Source organism: Galeopterus variegatus, unplaced genomic scaffold, assembly GCF_000696425.1.
Source record: "Galeopterus variegatus unplaced genomic scaffold, G_variegatus-3.0.2 Scaffold1999, whole genome shotgun sequence".
NCBI classification, from domain to species: domain Eukaryota; kingdom Metazoa; phylum Chordata; class Mammalia; order Dermoptera; family Cynocephalidae; genus Galeopterus; species Galeopterus variegatus.
The window spans coordinates 292,484-305,131 of record NW_007728110.1 but is presented as its reverse complement, the minus strand read 5'-3'; the positions used below and the strand labels follow the sequence as shown (position 1 = coordinate 305,131).

The 12,648-nt window shown below is 55.6% G+C and overlaps 3 protein-coding genes across 7 annotated transcripts in view; 2 read left to right on the top strand and 1 right to left on the bottom strand.

The window, feature by feature from the left end:
• Positions 1-6,925, top strand: part of SYVN1 (synovial apoptosis inhibitor 1, synoviolin) — a 7,557-nt gene extending 632 nt beyond the window's left edge. Inside the window, exons 1-16 of one of the 5 annotated variants that reach the window (XM_008579991.1) lie at positions 9-47; positions 687-835; positions 1,058-1,150; positions 1,240-1,392; positions 1,530-1,578; positions 2,019-2,122; positions 2,768-2,894; positions 2,994-3,093; positions 3,174-3,239; positions 3,335-3,451; positions 3,542-3,705; positions 4,001-4,129; positions 4,217-4,384; positions 4,473-4,659; positions 5,481-5,632; positions 5,705-6,925. In XM_008579991.1, coding sequence (XP_008578213.1) covers positions 704-835; positions 1,058-1,150; positions 1,240-1,392; positions 1,530-1,578; positions 2,019-2,122; positions 2,768-2,894; positions 2,994-3,093; positions 3,174-3,239; positions 3,335-3,451; positions 3,542-3,705; positions 4,001-4,129; positions 4,217-4,384; positions 4,473-4,659; positions 5,481-5,632; positions 5,705-5,811 — 1,848 coding nt within the window. In that variant the 5' untranslated portion in view covers positions 9-47; positions 687-703 and the 3' untranslated portion in view covers positions 5,812-6,925. Of the gene's footprint in view, positions 1-8; positions 48-686; positions 836-1,057; positions 1,151-1,239; positions 1,393-1,529; positions 1,579-2,018; positions 2,123-2,767; positions 2,895-2,993; positions 3,094-3,173; positions 3,240-3,334; positions 3,452-3,541; positions 3,706-4,000; positions 4,130-4,216; positions 4,385-4,472; positions 4,660-5,480; positions 5,633-5,704 lie in introns of those variants that run through there. The other 4 variants (XM_008579992.1, XM_008579990.1, XM_008579994.1 and 1 more) reach the window with 4 other exon arrangements.
• On the bottom strand, positions 6,836-10,179 carry MRPL49 (mitochondrial ribosomal protein L49). Its single transcript, XM_008579995.1, has 4 exons — positions 10,099-10,179; positions 8,897-9,047; positions 8,178-8,302; positions 6,836-8,062 (listed from the first exon to the last, which is right to left on the bottom strand). Exons 1-4 carry the CDS (start codon positions 10,174-10,176, stop codon positions 7,916-7,918), a joined length of 501 nt encoding a protein of 166 aa, XP_008578217.1. The 5' UTR covers positions 10,177-10,179; the 3' UTR covers positions 6,836-7,915.
• Positions 10,180-10,349: 170 nt separating this feature from the next.
• FAU (Finkel-Biskis-Reilly murine sarcoma virus (FBR-MuSV) ubiquitously expressed) lies at positions 10,350-11,878 on the top strand. The gene is made up of 5 exons (XM_008579989.1): positions 10,350-10,457; positions 10,724-10,806; positions 10,902-11,046; positions 11,474-11,529; positions 11,705-11,878. The coding sequence occupies exons 2-5, from the start codon at positions 10,732-10,734 to the stop codon at positions 11,828-11,830; spliced, it is 402 nt and encodes a 133-aa protein (XP_008578211.1). The 5' UTR covers positions 10,350-10,457; positions 10,724-10,731; the 3' UTR covers positions 11,831-11,878.
• Positions 11,879-12,648: the final 770 nt, after the last annotated feature.

Genomic DNA, 12,648 nt, shown 5'->3' with positions numbered 1-12,648 from the left:
CGAAGCTGGGCCCTGCCTGCGACGCTCGCGACTCCTGGCGCTCACAGGTTCGCGGCCGCGAGGGCGACCCGGGGCCCTGGCAGTCCCGCCAGTGCACCCTGCTGGTCGGCCGTTTCTCCGGTGCCCCTAGTTGACACTGCCCCGAGGGGTTGAGGGGCGCCAGGGTTCCAGGTCGACGTACCCCGCCCGCTCCCGGGGGGCGCGCGTCCGAGCTGCACACCCTGGCACAGTTGTCACCGGCGCTGTCGCCTACCAGGGCTGCGCCCCCCGCGCCTTGGCATCTCCCCCCAGTCCGGGCCGCGCGTTCCCGCCTCGGGGGCAGATGTCTGCTTTTGCCTCCCAGCCCATCACCTCCACTCGAGGGTCAGCGGTGGCAGGTCCCCTCCTCCACCACTGCTGCTTTTCCTCACTGCCTCTCTAGAGGAGGCGGTTTGGCAGGCAGCGTGGAAAGAGCCCTAGATTTGAAACAAGACTGACCCAGGTTCCAGGCCTTGCGTCAGTGTGATCTTTTAACCCCTTTGAGTGTCACTTTCTTATGGGGAAGCATATGCTGTTCTTGATCTGATGACTGAGGGAGTGGAATGAGGCCTTTTTCCCTCCTGTTTTTTGATACTGTGCCAGGCACTGTGCTGGGTTTGCACAGCATAAGCATCACATAAGTTATTTTCTTTTCTTCCCCCATGCAGGTCTCCGGGCCAGGGCAATGTTCCGCACCGCAGTGATGATGGCGGCCAGCCTGGCGCTGACCGGGGCCGTGGTGGCTCACGCCTACTACCTCAAACACCAGTTCTACCCCACAGTGGTGTACTTGACCAAGTCCAGCCCCAGCATGGCAGTGAGTTCAGGGCTGGGGAGGGAGGAACTTCCTGGGAGGGAAGGAGGAGTCTGCCTGGGGCAGGGGCGGGGCTAGAGGTCAGATAAGTAGGGAAGAAGAGAAGTGGCCACCAGCCGCCTTTGAGTGAACTGTGATGAGGACGCAGGGAGGCTCCTGAAGGATGAGCCCCAGGCAGAGGAAAGTAGAAAGTGACTTCAAACCACAGCCTTTCTCCACTCCTAGGTCCTGTACATCCAGGCCTTCGTCCTTGTCTTCCTCTTGGGCAAGGTGATGGGTAAGGTGTTCTTTGGACAGCTGAGGGCAGCAGAGATGGAGGTAAGATGTTGGCAGCCCCAAAAGTGAAGGGCAGGGTGCTGGGCAAGCAGAAGGTTAGGGTTCCACATCATTTCCTGCACAACCCCCAGCACCTTCTGGAGCGTTCCTGGTATGCCGTCACTGAGACTTGTCTGGCCTTCACCGTTTTTCGGGATGACTTCAGCCCCCGCTTTGTTGCACTCTTCACTCTCCTTCTCTTCCTCAAATGTTTCCACTGGCTGGCTGAGGACCGTGTGGACTTTGTGAGTCGGGCTGGGGGTTTTCTGGAGTAGGTAGAACCAGGGAGTGGCCGGTGGGCAAGCTGGTGGAGCAGTGAGGGCTGGGTTGGGATGTGGGATGAGCCCCAGCTCCTCACAGGCCCCTCTCTGCTCTGCCTCAGATGGAACGCAGCCCCAATATCTCCTGGCTCTTTCACTGCCGCATTGTCTGTGAGTGAGACTCGGGAGGTGAGGGTAGGGAGCTGGGGGGAGGACAGGCACTGTGGAGGACTGGAACATGAAAAGTCACTAACCATGGGCCTGTCCCCCAGAGCACAGACTGCCCCCTTGGCCCACAGCTGTACAGGAAAGATAATTTAGGAAGTTAATTTGCATCCTCTCTGTCCTGTTCCACTCCAGGGCTTCTCAACTGTCTGGGCCCTTAGCTCTGTGCCTCCTCACCTGGAGCTTGAGCCAACCCAGTGTCCCCCACCCCCACCCCAACCCCGACAAAATTGGAGTTCCCAGAGGGCCAAGTTCAGTGGTGTGTGCCCTTGTGACTGGATGGCTGGGGCCACGGTGGGCTTGAGGGTGGAGCTGTCCTAGAGCAGGAAGTGGCTGTCAGGCCCTGGGCTGACCCCACCCACCCCCCATTTGGGGGGTCCCCACAGCCCTTATGTTCCTCCTGGGTATCCTGGACTTCCTCTTCGTCAGCCACGCCTATCACAGCATCCTGACCCGTGGGGCCTCGGTGCAGCTGGTGTTTGGCTTTGAGGTAAAACTGGCTTGGGAGGTTGGGGAGACAAGCCTGAGGTGGCACTGCATGTGCCTCGAATAACCCGACAAACCCTTACTGAGCACCTGCTATTTGGCCAACCCTGTGCTGGCCACCAAGGAACAATGATCAGTGAGACACAGCCCCTGCCCTCCACATGCTCCTCGGTGACTGGGGAAGAGCGCAAAGAGAGGCTAGTGTGGAGGAGGAGGCTCAACCTGGGGCTCATGGAAGGCTTCCTGGTGACTGATGCCAGAGCTGGCTGTTGATGGAAAGAGGGAATTATCTCGACGGACAACTGGGAAGGCGTGTCCCTGGCAGAGGGAGAGTGTGTTCAGTGACAACTCATGTTTGTTGAGTGCTTACTGCCTGGCTGGCCCTGTGTTTCTGACCTGTATCTCTTAATTAGCCAGACAACATTGTAATAAAGGAACAGTTCATTCTATTATTTTACAGACAAGCAAACTGAGGTTCAGTGAGTTGCCTAACGTCACAGATAAGTAAGTGAAGTAGCTAGGAGGACCCCGGCTGTGTCTATGGCCTGTGCTTGTACCATCGCACACTGCACCCTCTGCACAGACCTGGGTGTAGCGGAGCAAGAGTGAGTTGTGTGTTCACGTTGCCCTCATCCCCCTCTCCCTTCAGTACGCCATCCTGATGACTATGGTGCTCACCATCTTCATCAAGTATGTGCTGCACTCGGTGGACCTCCAGAGCGAGAACCCCTGGGACAACAAGGCTGTGTACATGCTCTACACAGAGCTGTTTACAGGTGAGGGGAGCCTGGGCCTCTCCTGACTGGGACTAGTGTCCCCACTCTGCCTTCCAGACCCTTTGACCTGCTGCTCTCTACCCCCCTGCCCTGCCCCAGGCTTCATCAAGGTTCTGCTGTACATGGCTTTCATGACCATCATGATCAAAGTGCACACCTTCCCACTTTTTGCCATCCGGCCTATGTACCTGGCCATGAGGTGAGCCTAGCCCTGTCCCTCCACCCTCCTGGCCTCATCCCTCCTCTCCCTACACCTCCTTTCACTGACTGTCCTTTCAGACAGTTCAAGAAAGCTGTGACAGATGCCATCATGTCTCGCCGAGCCATCCGCAATATGAACACACTGTAAGTAGGCTTGTCCTGGCTGTTCTCCCAAGCTCTGCCCTGGGTCCCCCTGCTTCCAGCTCTGGTCCTGATATGTCCCCTGCCATCCTAACCAGGTATCCAGATGCCACCCCAGAGGAACTCCAAGCAATGGACAATGTCTGCATCATCTGCCGCGAGGAGATGGTGACTGGTGCCAAGAGACTGCCCTGCAACCACATTTTCCATACAAGGTGGTAGGGGCCCTGGGGAGCCAGCACACCAGGGCACAAGCCCCAGGAGGCAGGCCCCTGGGCTGACCGATATCTGGTCTTGACCTCCAGCTGCCTGCGTTCCTGGTTCCAACGGCAGCAGACCTGCCCTACCTGCCGTATGGATGTCCTGCGGGCATCTCTGCCAGTCCAGTCACCACCGCCCCCTGAGCCTGCTGATCAGGGGCCACCTCCTGCCCCCCATCCTCCACCACTCCTGCCCCAGCCCCCCAACTGTGAGTGTCCCCTGCTTTGGCCATCCAACACACTTGCCCTGGACTGGGTATGGGACATGTGCCTCGAATAACCCGACAAACCCTTACTGAGCACCTGCCCTCCAGAATCTCACAATCTGAGTGGGGGTGTGGGGGTGGGGAAGATGAGAAATAGATGATTGCAATCACTGTAACTAGTGCTGAGCTTGGGGGCCTGGGGGAACAGAGGACAGAGCCCCTGATAGCCAAACCCCCTGCCTGGGAGTTGGGTCGATCTCAGCCTGGCCATTTTCTTACCACCCTGTCCTCTCTGCAGTCCCCCAGGGCCTCCTGCCTCCTTTTCCTCCAGGCATGTTCCCACTGTGGCCCCCCATGGGCCCCTTTCCACCTGTCCCACCTCCTCCCAGCTCAGGAGAGGCTGTGGCCCCTCCTTCCACCGGCGCAGGTGAGCCTTTTGGATACTATGACAGCTAGCGGGTAGCAGGGATGGAACCAGAAGTGCAGGGACACTCACTGACTTCTTGTTCTTCAGCAGCCCTTTCTCGGCCCAGTGGAGCAGCCACAACCACAGCTGCTGGCACCAGTGCTGCTGCTGCCTCTTCCCCAGCACCTGGCTCTGCCCCTGCCCCAGAGGCTGGTCCTGCCCCAGGATTCCCCTTCCCTCCTCCTTGGATGAGCATGCCCCTGCCTCCACCCTTTGGTAAGTTGGGCCACTTTCTGGGTTGTTCTGGGGGGCTGGGGTGGTGTCAGGTCCAGGCAGCTCCGACTGAGCCTCTCCCTCTCTCCAGCTTTCCCTCCAATGCCTGTGCCCCCTGCGGGCTTCGCCGGGCTGACCCCAGAGGAGCTGCGGGCTCTGGAGGGCCACGAGCGGCAGCACCTAGAGGCCCGGCTGCAGAGCCTGCGCAACATCCACACGCTGCTGGACGCTGCCATGCTGCAGATCAACCAGTACCTCACTGTGCTGGCCTCCCTGGGGTGCGTCTGCATGGGGAGGAGGGATGGGCTGGAGGAGCAGCTGCCAAGAGGAGGTCTCTAACAGTGGTTCCTGGCCTTTGTCCCCCCTGCTACCCTGTGGCACCTGCCAATTCAGGCCACCTATCTGCGGCCCATCCAGGGTCTCAGGGAGTTCTTGGTGACTTCTGGTGCCATTTTTATCCTCCTACTCCAGAAAGCATGTCTTGATCTGAGTAGGAGTGATGTTTATTAGAGAGCTGACTTTGAATCTTATTCCTCAAATTATTCATAATTCTCAATGCTTTAATTCATAACACCCTCCTGACGTGGTGATACTGTGACTGGGAATCACTGACCCTGAACTGAGGGAGCAAATAGTCAGTTGGACCCATCCTGGCCCAAGTTCAAGTTCTGGTCTCACCCCTCACTTGCTTTGTGATCTCCATTATTTTATTTGAATAGAAGGGTTCTAGTTCCTATTCGTAGGTGACAGGTACAAAGTACCTGGCTCCCAGCAACAACAGCACAGTCTTGGGTTCTCTGTGATTTATTCAGTGGGTATCCTATAAGGTGCCTGACACGCAGGGTGGAGGCTGCCAGGTAACAGTGAACAGGACAGCAGTCCCTGTTTGCGAGCAGTTTACAATCTATGGGATAGAACCATTTGGCCCTTGAGTTGAGTAGCCCCATCTAAGAGTTCATATAACAGGTGTTCACTGTCTGCTGGTCACTAGGACCACACGGGCACATTTAGACTCTGTCCTGCAAGGCTCACCAAGCGCAGGAGAATCTGCCCAACCCAGGATGCCAAGGCCAGGCCTGCCTCTTGTCCCTTCTCTTAGGCCCCCCCGACCTGCCACTGCAGTCAACCCCACTGAGGAGACTGCCTCTACAATTGTCGCTGCTGCCTCCTCCACCAGCATCCCCAGCTCCGAGGCCACCACCCCTTCCCCAGAGGCCTCCCCACCAGCCCCTGAAAGGGAAAAGCCTCCAGGTAGGTGTGATCAGTCTACAGGGGGTGGAGCAGGGGTCTCCTCTGGGTTCCACTTCTGACCTCTGTCCCCAGCTCCTGAGTCAGTGGGCACTGAGGAGCTGCCCGAGGATGGAGAGCCTGATGCTGCTGAGCTCCGCCGCCGCCGCCTGCAAAAGTTGGAGTCTCCAGTTGCCCACTGACACTGCCCCAGTCCTGGCCTCTGCCCCCGCTCTGTTGAGCAGCCCTCGCTGGAGCATGTCCTGCCACCAAGTGCCAGTTCTCTGTCTGCACAGGGAGTAGTACCCCCCAGCTCTGAGAAAGAGGTGATGGCATCCCCTAGGCCAAATGGAAGAAGGCCCAAGTTCCCAGCTGACTGCAGCCCTGAGTCCAGGGCAGCTGTGGGGATCTTAGGTCAGTTCCAGCCTTTCTCTCCAACTCTTCAGCCCTGTGTTTGCTGGGGCCAGGAAGGCAGAAGGTTCAGCCTCTGAGAAGCCCTCTTCCTCCCCCAACCCTCCCTGGGAGAAGGGACAGCCCCTCCAAGCCCTACTTGTGTGAGCAGAGTCACTGCAGTGCCGAACAGTATTAGTTCCCGTTCCCAAGTGTGGACTCCAGAGGGCTGGAGGCAGGCCAGGAACTTGCTCCTTGGCCTACCCGCCAAGACTGGTACCGATTTCCTTTTCTTACCCTAATTTCCCCAGAAGCCCCTTGTGGTGGTGGCTGTGCCCCCTATGCCCTATGGCATTTCCATGTCTTACTGGCAACCACACAACTCAGGGAAAGGAGTGCCTGGGGTGGGGGGGGCAGGCGGGCAGCACTGAGGGACCCTGCCCCGCCCCTCCCCCCAGGCCCCTTTCTCCCTGCGGCTTCTCAGGTGAGACTGATCCCATCTCACCCAGCAGCCACTGCCCAGCCGCACTCCAGGCTGAGGGTCAGTGTGCCTGTTCCTTAGCCACTGCAAACTCCACAATCCAAGGAAGGCTACTTCTTAACTTACAGAACTCTTCTTGAGTTTAGAAGAATTTAAAAGACACTAGTGTCTTTTGGCTTAAATTTTGTCTTTTTAATTTGAATGCTTAACCCCTGGAGAGAGGAGCAGGAGTGTCAGGCTCCTGGTCTTTCCAGTTTAGCAAAGGCTGTGGGCCAGGTAGGGACCACAGGAGCCGAAGCCTGCCTGCTCCTGTCTTTTTTCCCTCAGTTTTGTGTTACAAGAGTTGCTGGAGACCGTTTCAGATGATTATTTAATTTGTAAATATTGTACAAATTTTAATAGCTTAAATTGTATATACGGCCAAATAAAAACTTGCATTAACAATTGGTGGGGCTTGTGTCATAGGACCAGTGTGTTGGGCTCTTTTTCCTTGATGAGGCTGTAGAGTTGAGACAGGTCTGGAATCTCCAAGAGTGAGGGTTTACATGTAAGCCAGCACTGTCCTTGGGGACACTATTAAACAACTGGAAAGATACACCCATTTTACATACGGAGAAACTGAGCCCCAGAGAGGTTCAGTAGTGCCTTAGGTCAGAGACGAAGTAGGGGAGCCAGTATCTGAATGCTGTCTTAGCCAGTCTGATGCTGGAGTGCATGTGGGAACTCAGGACTTTTGCTCCTGTGACTCCAAGAACGGGGCAAGAGTGAAGGCTAGTGGCTGGGGGTGGCGTTAGATGGCAGGAGCAAAAGGCCAGCATCTTCCTGTCTGCAAACTCCTGTCCAGCCTCGATTCCAGGTCAGCAGGCTGGGGAGAAGGCCCTACGCTGGGCTGCTAGGAGCTCCCAGGCACCCTCTTGTGGTCAGGCCACACTTAACTCCCTGGAGCTGGAAACCCAATCACGCCCAAGTTTGGTCTGGAATGAAACAGGGACCCGGACTGGACCTCATATTTCTCCATCAGATAGAAAGAGCCTAGGGGTGCCCTGTGCTGCCCTCCTATACTGGGTTGGGCTACTGCTTCTACCACCAGATGACAACCCCTAGAATTAGAGTAGCGGAGCCCCAGGAGTTCTAATGAAAGGAAAGCAGGAATAGGCCAAATGGGGGTGGGTGGGTGGTCAATGATCCCCACTAGCTTGGCTGTTCCCAGAGGGTCTCCAATTATAGACAGCCCTCTCCCAGTGCAGAGGGTCCCGTTTCCCCTTTTATGCAAGCGACGCCTGACCTGGAAGCTCTTTAGCCCTCACACTCTGCCTTGCCCAAGCCCCTAGCCCTGGTCTCTATTGGCTGCCCCAGAGGCTGCAACATCCTCCTCCTCAGGTCTCCCGGGCTCCAGTCTGTGGGGAATGCTGTCATGCAGGCTGTTCAGCTGGGCCTCAGAAGCCCTTCTCCAGGAGCCAGGCTTTGAGCTGCTGGTCAAAGTAGCCCTTGATCCGCAGGGTACCTGTCACCTCATTGACCTGGGTGATGGGTGTCTTCCCTAGCAGTGGGCTCAGAAAATCTTCCACATCCTTCTGCAGGGCCTGGAGGGGGAGATGACAAATCAGGTCTGGCCAAGAGTTCCTCCCCTTTAGAGGACTCCTGTCCCTTTGACCCTAAATGGGTCATAACCAGATCCCTACCCACCCATCCACTTACCCAGATGTCCCCCTCCACCTTCCGGATCACAGTCATCTCACGGTTGCCATGTGTGATGTCCTTGTAGACAGGGATGTTGTGCAACCGAGAGCGCCGCACAAAGTAAGGCAGATTGGGTGGGGGGTCTGTGACAGGGAGAGATAGTGATAAGCCAACTCTCCCTAGGCCTTGTCCCACCTCATCCAAGGCCCTTCCCCTCAGAGTTTGCAGAGGGTCAGTGCATCCAAATGGACCAAGCCACCTGCAGACTTCAGGTCAAAGGATCTCCTCTTTCCTTCATTTTAGAGTCACAACCGAAGTGCTCACCCTGGTACCAAGTAGGTGCTCACAAAGAAATGACATCAGGGCCATGCTTCCCTGGATCTCTGGGTCCCTCTAACTTAAGGCCACACCGATAGTGAATAGCAGAGCCAAATTCAAACCCAGAACTACCTGACTCACAATCTGTGTTCTCAGCTATGCTCTGCTGTGGGGGAAGGGAGGTCTTCTCACTCTGCTTCATTTTTGCCCATATGGGAAGACTGCATCCCAATAGTATGAATGGATGGGTACCAGTGAAACAAAGGGCTCCACTCCCAGGCTCTTCCTTGGGCATGAGACAGATGCTGACCCTGAGGGATCTCCACTGGGGAGTCCAGAGCCTCAGCTGGGGCAGGCCAATCACTGGGAAGGGGGATGCTTCCCCGCAGCCTTCAAACTATCACCGTTATCTAGCTCACCTCTGGGAGGCTGCCAGCCACTAGGGGTGGGATAATGTTCATGCTTTGGGGGTTTGGGGATGCTGGTAGGGGGTAACAGGCGCTCCACAAACTGGTATTCATCCACAGACTCCACAAAGCTGGGGTAATCAGGAGGCCCCTGGGTCTGGCTCTGAGGCAAAACAAAGAAAAAAACCATCTCTCCATTAGCCCACCCAACACAGAATGAGAACCTTAGTATGTAGAGAAGGAAAACATTACAGTAGTCAGAGAATGGCATAAATAAAAGGCTGGAGATAGGAAAGCACCAGACTTCAGTTTACAGTGTGCAGGGTTCAGGTAGGACTGGAAAATAAGCTCAGGCACTCTGAACAGCCTCCCTCTCTTAGGATTTCTGTGGGACTCAAACGAGAAGTATGCGTATGCTTCCGAAAAGCCGATTAACTTTAAGACTGACCAATATGGCATTTTTCGGTATATAAAAGCTTGCTCTAAACATTGTGTTGAAACACTCTAATTCTAGATTAGGCACTCTAAGCGATCATGATCGTTACCCACTCACACTTAGAAGATGGGATCCCGTCCCTGATCTGGAAAGTTTTAGCCTCATATAGACACCCCGGGGCACTGTACTAAGTGCTTTATGAGCACTGTTTCCACTTAATTCTCATAACGTGACAAGTTAGGTATTTTGTTACCCCCTTTTTTTACAGCCAAGAATGACTAGCATTAAAAAATAATTACAAACGATTTAAGATCACAGTCTGAAGTCTGTCCGCCCACTCTCCAGCCTAAAGATCCTTCTTGGACACTTCTCCCAATAGATACTGCGGAATCTTGATAAGCCCGGGGTTACGAGAGCAGGGAAGCAGGATGAAGTGGCCTGCATATCGGAGCTTTGGGTTCCCAAAAGTGCCACCCATGATCTAGGGCCGGCCCCCTACCCTGTGGCGTTTCCCCTTCGAAAAATGAGGCAGCGAGAGCCGCTGTGCAGCTCCTCTCAGTCCTGACTAACCGGGGCTGGCCTGCAGCCAGACTCCAACCTCCACACTCCCAGAGCGCGCTCCAGCCTCTGTCACCTTCCCTCTCAATCGAGACAAGTGCCCCCGAACAGACGGAAAAACTCAAGTTCCAAGTAGGAATGTGGTTTTCAAGGTTACAATGAATGCTAGTGAGCCTCACCCCCAGCCCTCTGCCTTCAACCCAAGGCTCAACGCTCTCACCAGCCACCGTAGGCCGCAGCCCGGCTGGACGCCGGTTATCCAGCCCCGCAGCGCAGCCCGGAACACGATGGCTGCCATGTTGGACTGCCCACCACCCCCGCTAGCCTCTTGCGCGCGCAACCAGCCCGATCCCGCCCCGTTCTGCGCGCGCCGCCCAGGACGAAAGGACGCCTGCGCGAAGTCAAAGAGGCGGGGCTAGGACGCGCAGGCCGTACAAACACCTAGGGTCCGCGCGGTCGCTCAGCAGTGACGTGGCACGCAGCAGACGGTGAGGACGTGCGCGCCCTCGCTTCTTCCTCTTTCTCGATTCCATCTTCACGGTGTCGGTGTCGGTGTCGGTGTCGGTGACCGCGGTTCAGGTAAGACTTTGGCCACGGCTGCGTCGGAGGGTTTAGTAGCAGGTTGGCCGCGAGGTCAGAGGACGCGGGGGAAATCGGGGAACAGGGGCTGCTCTGTAGCGCTGGCTGCGGTCACTACCCGAACTCCCTGGCAGACCCGGCCTCACGCACGTGAGACACCGCGACCACATCTATCCCGGCGCGATCGTCTTTGGGACACTCTCTATTTCCTGACCCCCTTTCTTCCAGAGCATTTCTTCTCTAACAAGCCTTCCTTCTTCCTTCAGTCGCCGACATGCAGCTGTTTGTCCGCGCCCAGGAGCTACACACCCTCGAGGTGACGGGCCAGGAGACGGTCGCCCAGATCAAGGTAAGGCCGCGTGATAGTCCCTGGACTCTACACCCTGTTGTACTTCTCACCCTCGGGCCCCGCGGGAACACTTTTGACCTCGTTTTTCCCCGTAGGCTCATGTATCTTCACTGGAAGGCATCGCCCCGGAAGATCAAGTCGTGCTCCTGGCAGGCACACCCCTGGAGGATGAGGCTACCCTGGGCCAGTGTGGCGTGGAGGCCCTGACCACTCTGGAAGTAGCCGGCCGCATGCTTGGAGGTGAGTGGGGGAGGAGAGCTCTTTGATCTGCGTGTAAACTCCTAATGGGTGTGGGATGCATAGCCCTGGCAGCCTAGCCTCATTTCTCTGGAAGTACAGGTGGTGCTTTCCAGTGTCTTCAATCTAGGGTGAGTCTTCCTGTTTCCCTCCCTCAGAATGAACTCTTGGGAGGTCCGTGGAAGACTGAGCCAGAGTGTAGTTATATTTCAGTCACAGGCCAGACCCCCAAGGTGTTCTTCCTTTCTTGTTTAAAGTCAGGAGCTGGAAAATCCTGATGTGAAACTTGGTCACAGGTCAAATCTTGCAACTTTGTTCGCATTCCCTGTTGGGCCCAGCCTGTGTTTAAAGGCTTGAGCTGAGGGAGGGGGGATTCTACCGGGTGGTGGCTTCTTGCTGTTTTATCTGCTGCTTCCCTCCTTTCCCACAGGTAAAGTTCATGGTTCCCTGGCCCGGGCTGGGAAAGTGAGAGGTCAGACTCCTAAGGTGAGTGAGAATATTAGGGGTGGTGTTTGGACTTTGTTTTTTCCTATCACAGCTAAGCCAAGACTGATGACTTTTGCCTGGTCCGCTTTCTCCCTCCCTGGAACTGAGCCTGAGGGAAGGGATGCCAGGTGTGGAAGAGGTCAGCCAAGGTCTCATCAGCCCTTCCTTTTCCCAGGTGGCCAAACAGGAGAAGAAGAAGAAGAAGACAGGCCGGGCCAAGCGGCGGATGCAGTACAATCGGCGCTTTGTCAATGTTGTGCCCACTTTTGGCAAGAAGAAGGGACCCAATGCCAACTCTTAAATCTTTTGTAATCCGGGCTCTCTCTAATAAAGCCACTTAGTCCAGTCATCTTATTGTTTCATCTTTATTTGCAGGGCCTCAGGGAGAGGTGTGGTTCTAGGGTTGGTGGTATGTCCCCTAGAAGAACAGTGAGGCAGAGGCCCTTTATCTGGGGGCAGAAAAGAGATAAACTTATAAGAGAAGGCTTCCTGAGAGAATCAGTAACAACAGATGTCAATCCTTCAGATTGAGAGTTGGGGAAATTCCTCATCCCAGATAACTTGATAACTCACACAGGTCCTTCTTTTCCATCTTCTAAACAGAGAAGTTAGCAGAAATGGTTGTGGTGGGAGGTTTGTTCGATGGAGGCAGCAGTGGAAGGGAAGGAAGGGTTTGGGGTAAAAGACAAATTGGGGAAAACCAGTCTGGTCCTTCCCTGAACTTCAGACCGGCTGTGGCCTTAGTAGAGTCCAGGGCAGGAACTTGGTCTGCCTCAGCTTTGGAAATTGGTACTGCTTGATGACACTGGCACCGTGGTGATAGGGGTGGCCTTGTCTGTACCTCTATGATAGCCTCGTTGGCCTTGCTAACGTAATCACAGCTAAGATTAGATAGCTCATTGTTTTAGTGTTCTCAAAAGTAGAGTTCATCTAGGGCTGATTCAGGGTTTTCTCCTAGCACATCCATACCCCGTTCGTTCATTCAGCTGAAGTTTCTGAACCTGCTGGTTCTTAGAATACAGCAAATCATCAGGTAAAGCCCTTGGTCTCTGGATTTGGACTGCTTGAGTTTGGATCCTCTTTCCCCCCCCCCCCCCCCCCCCCCCCCCCCCCCCCCCC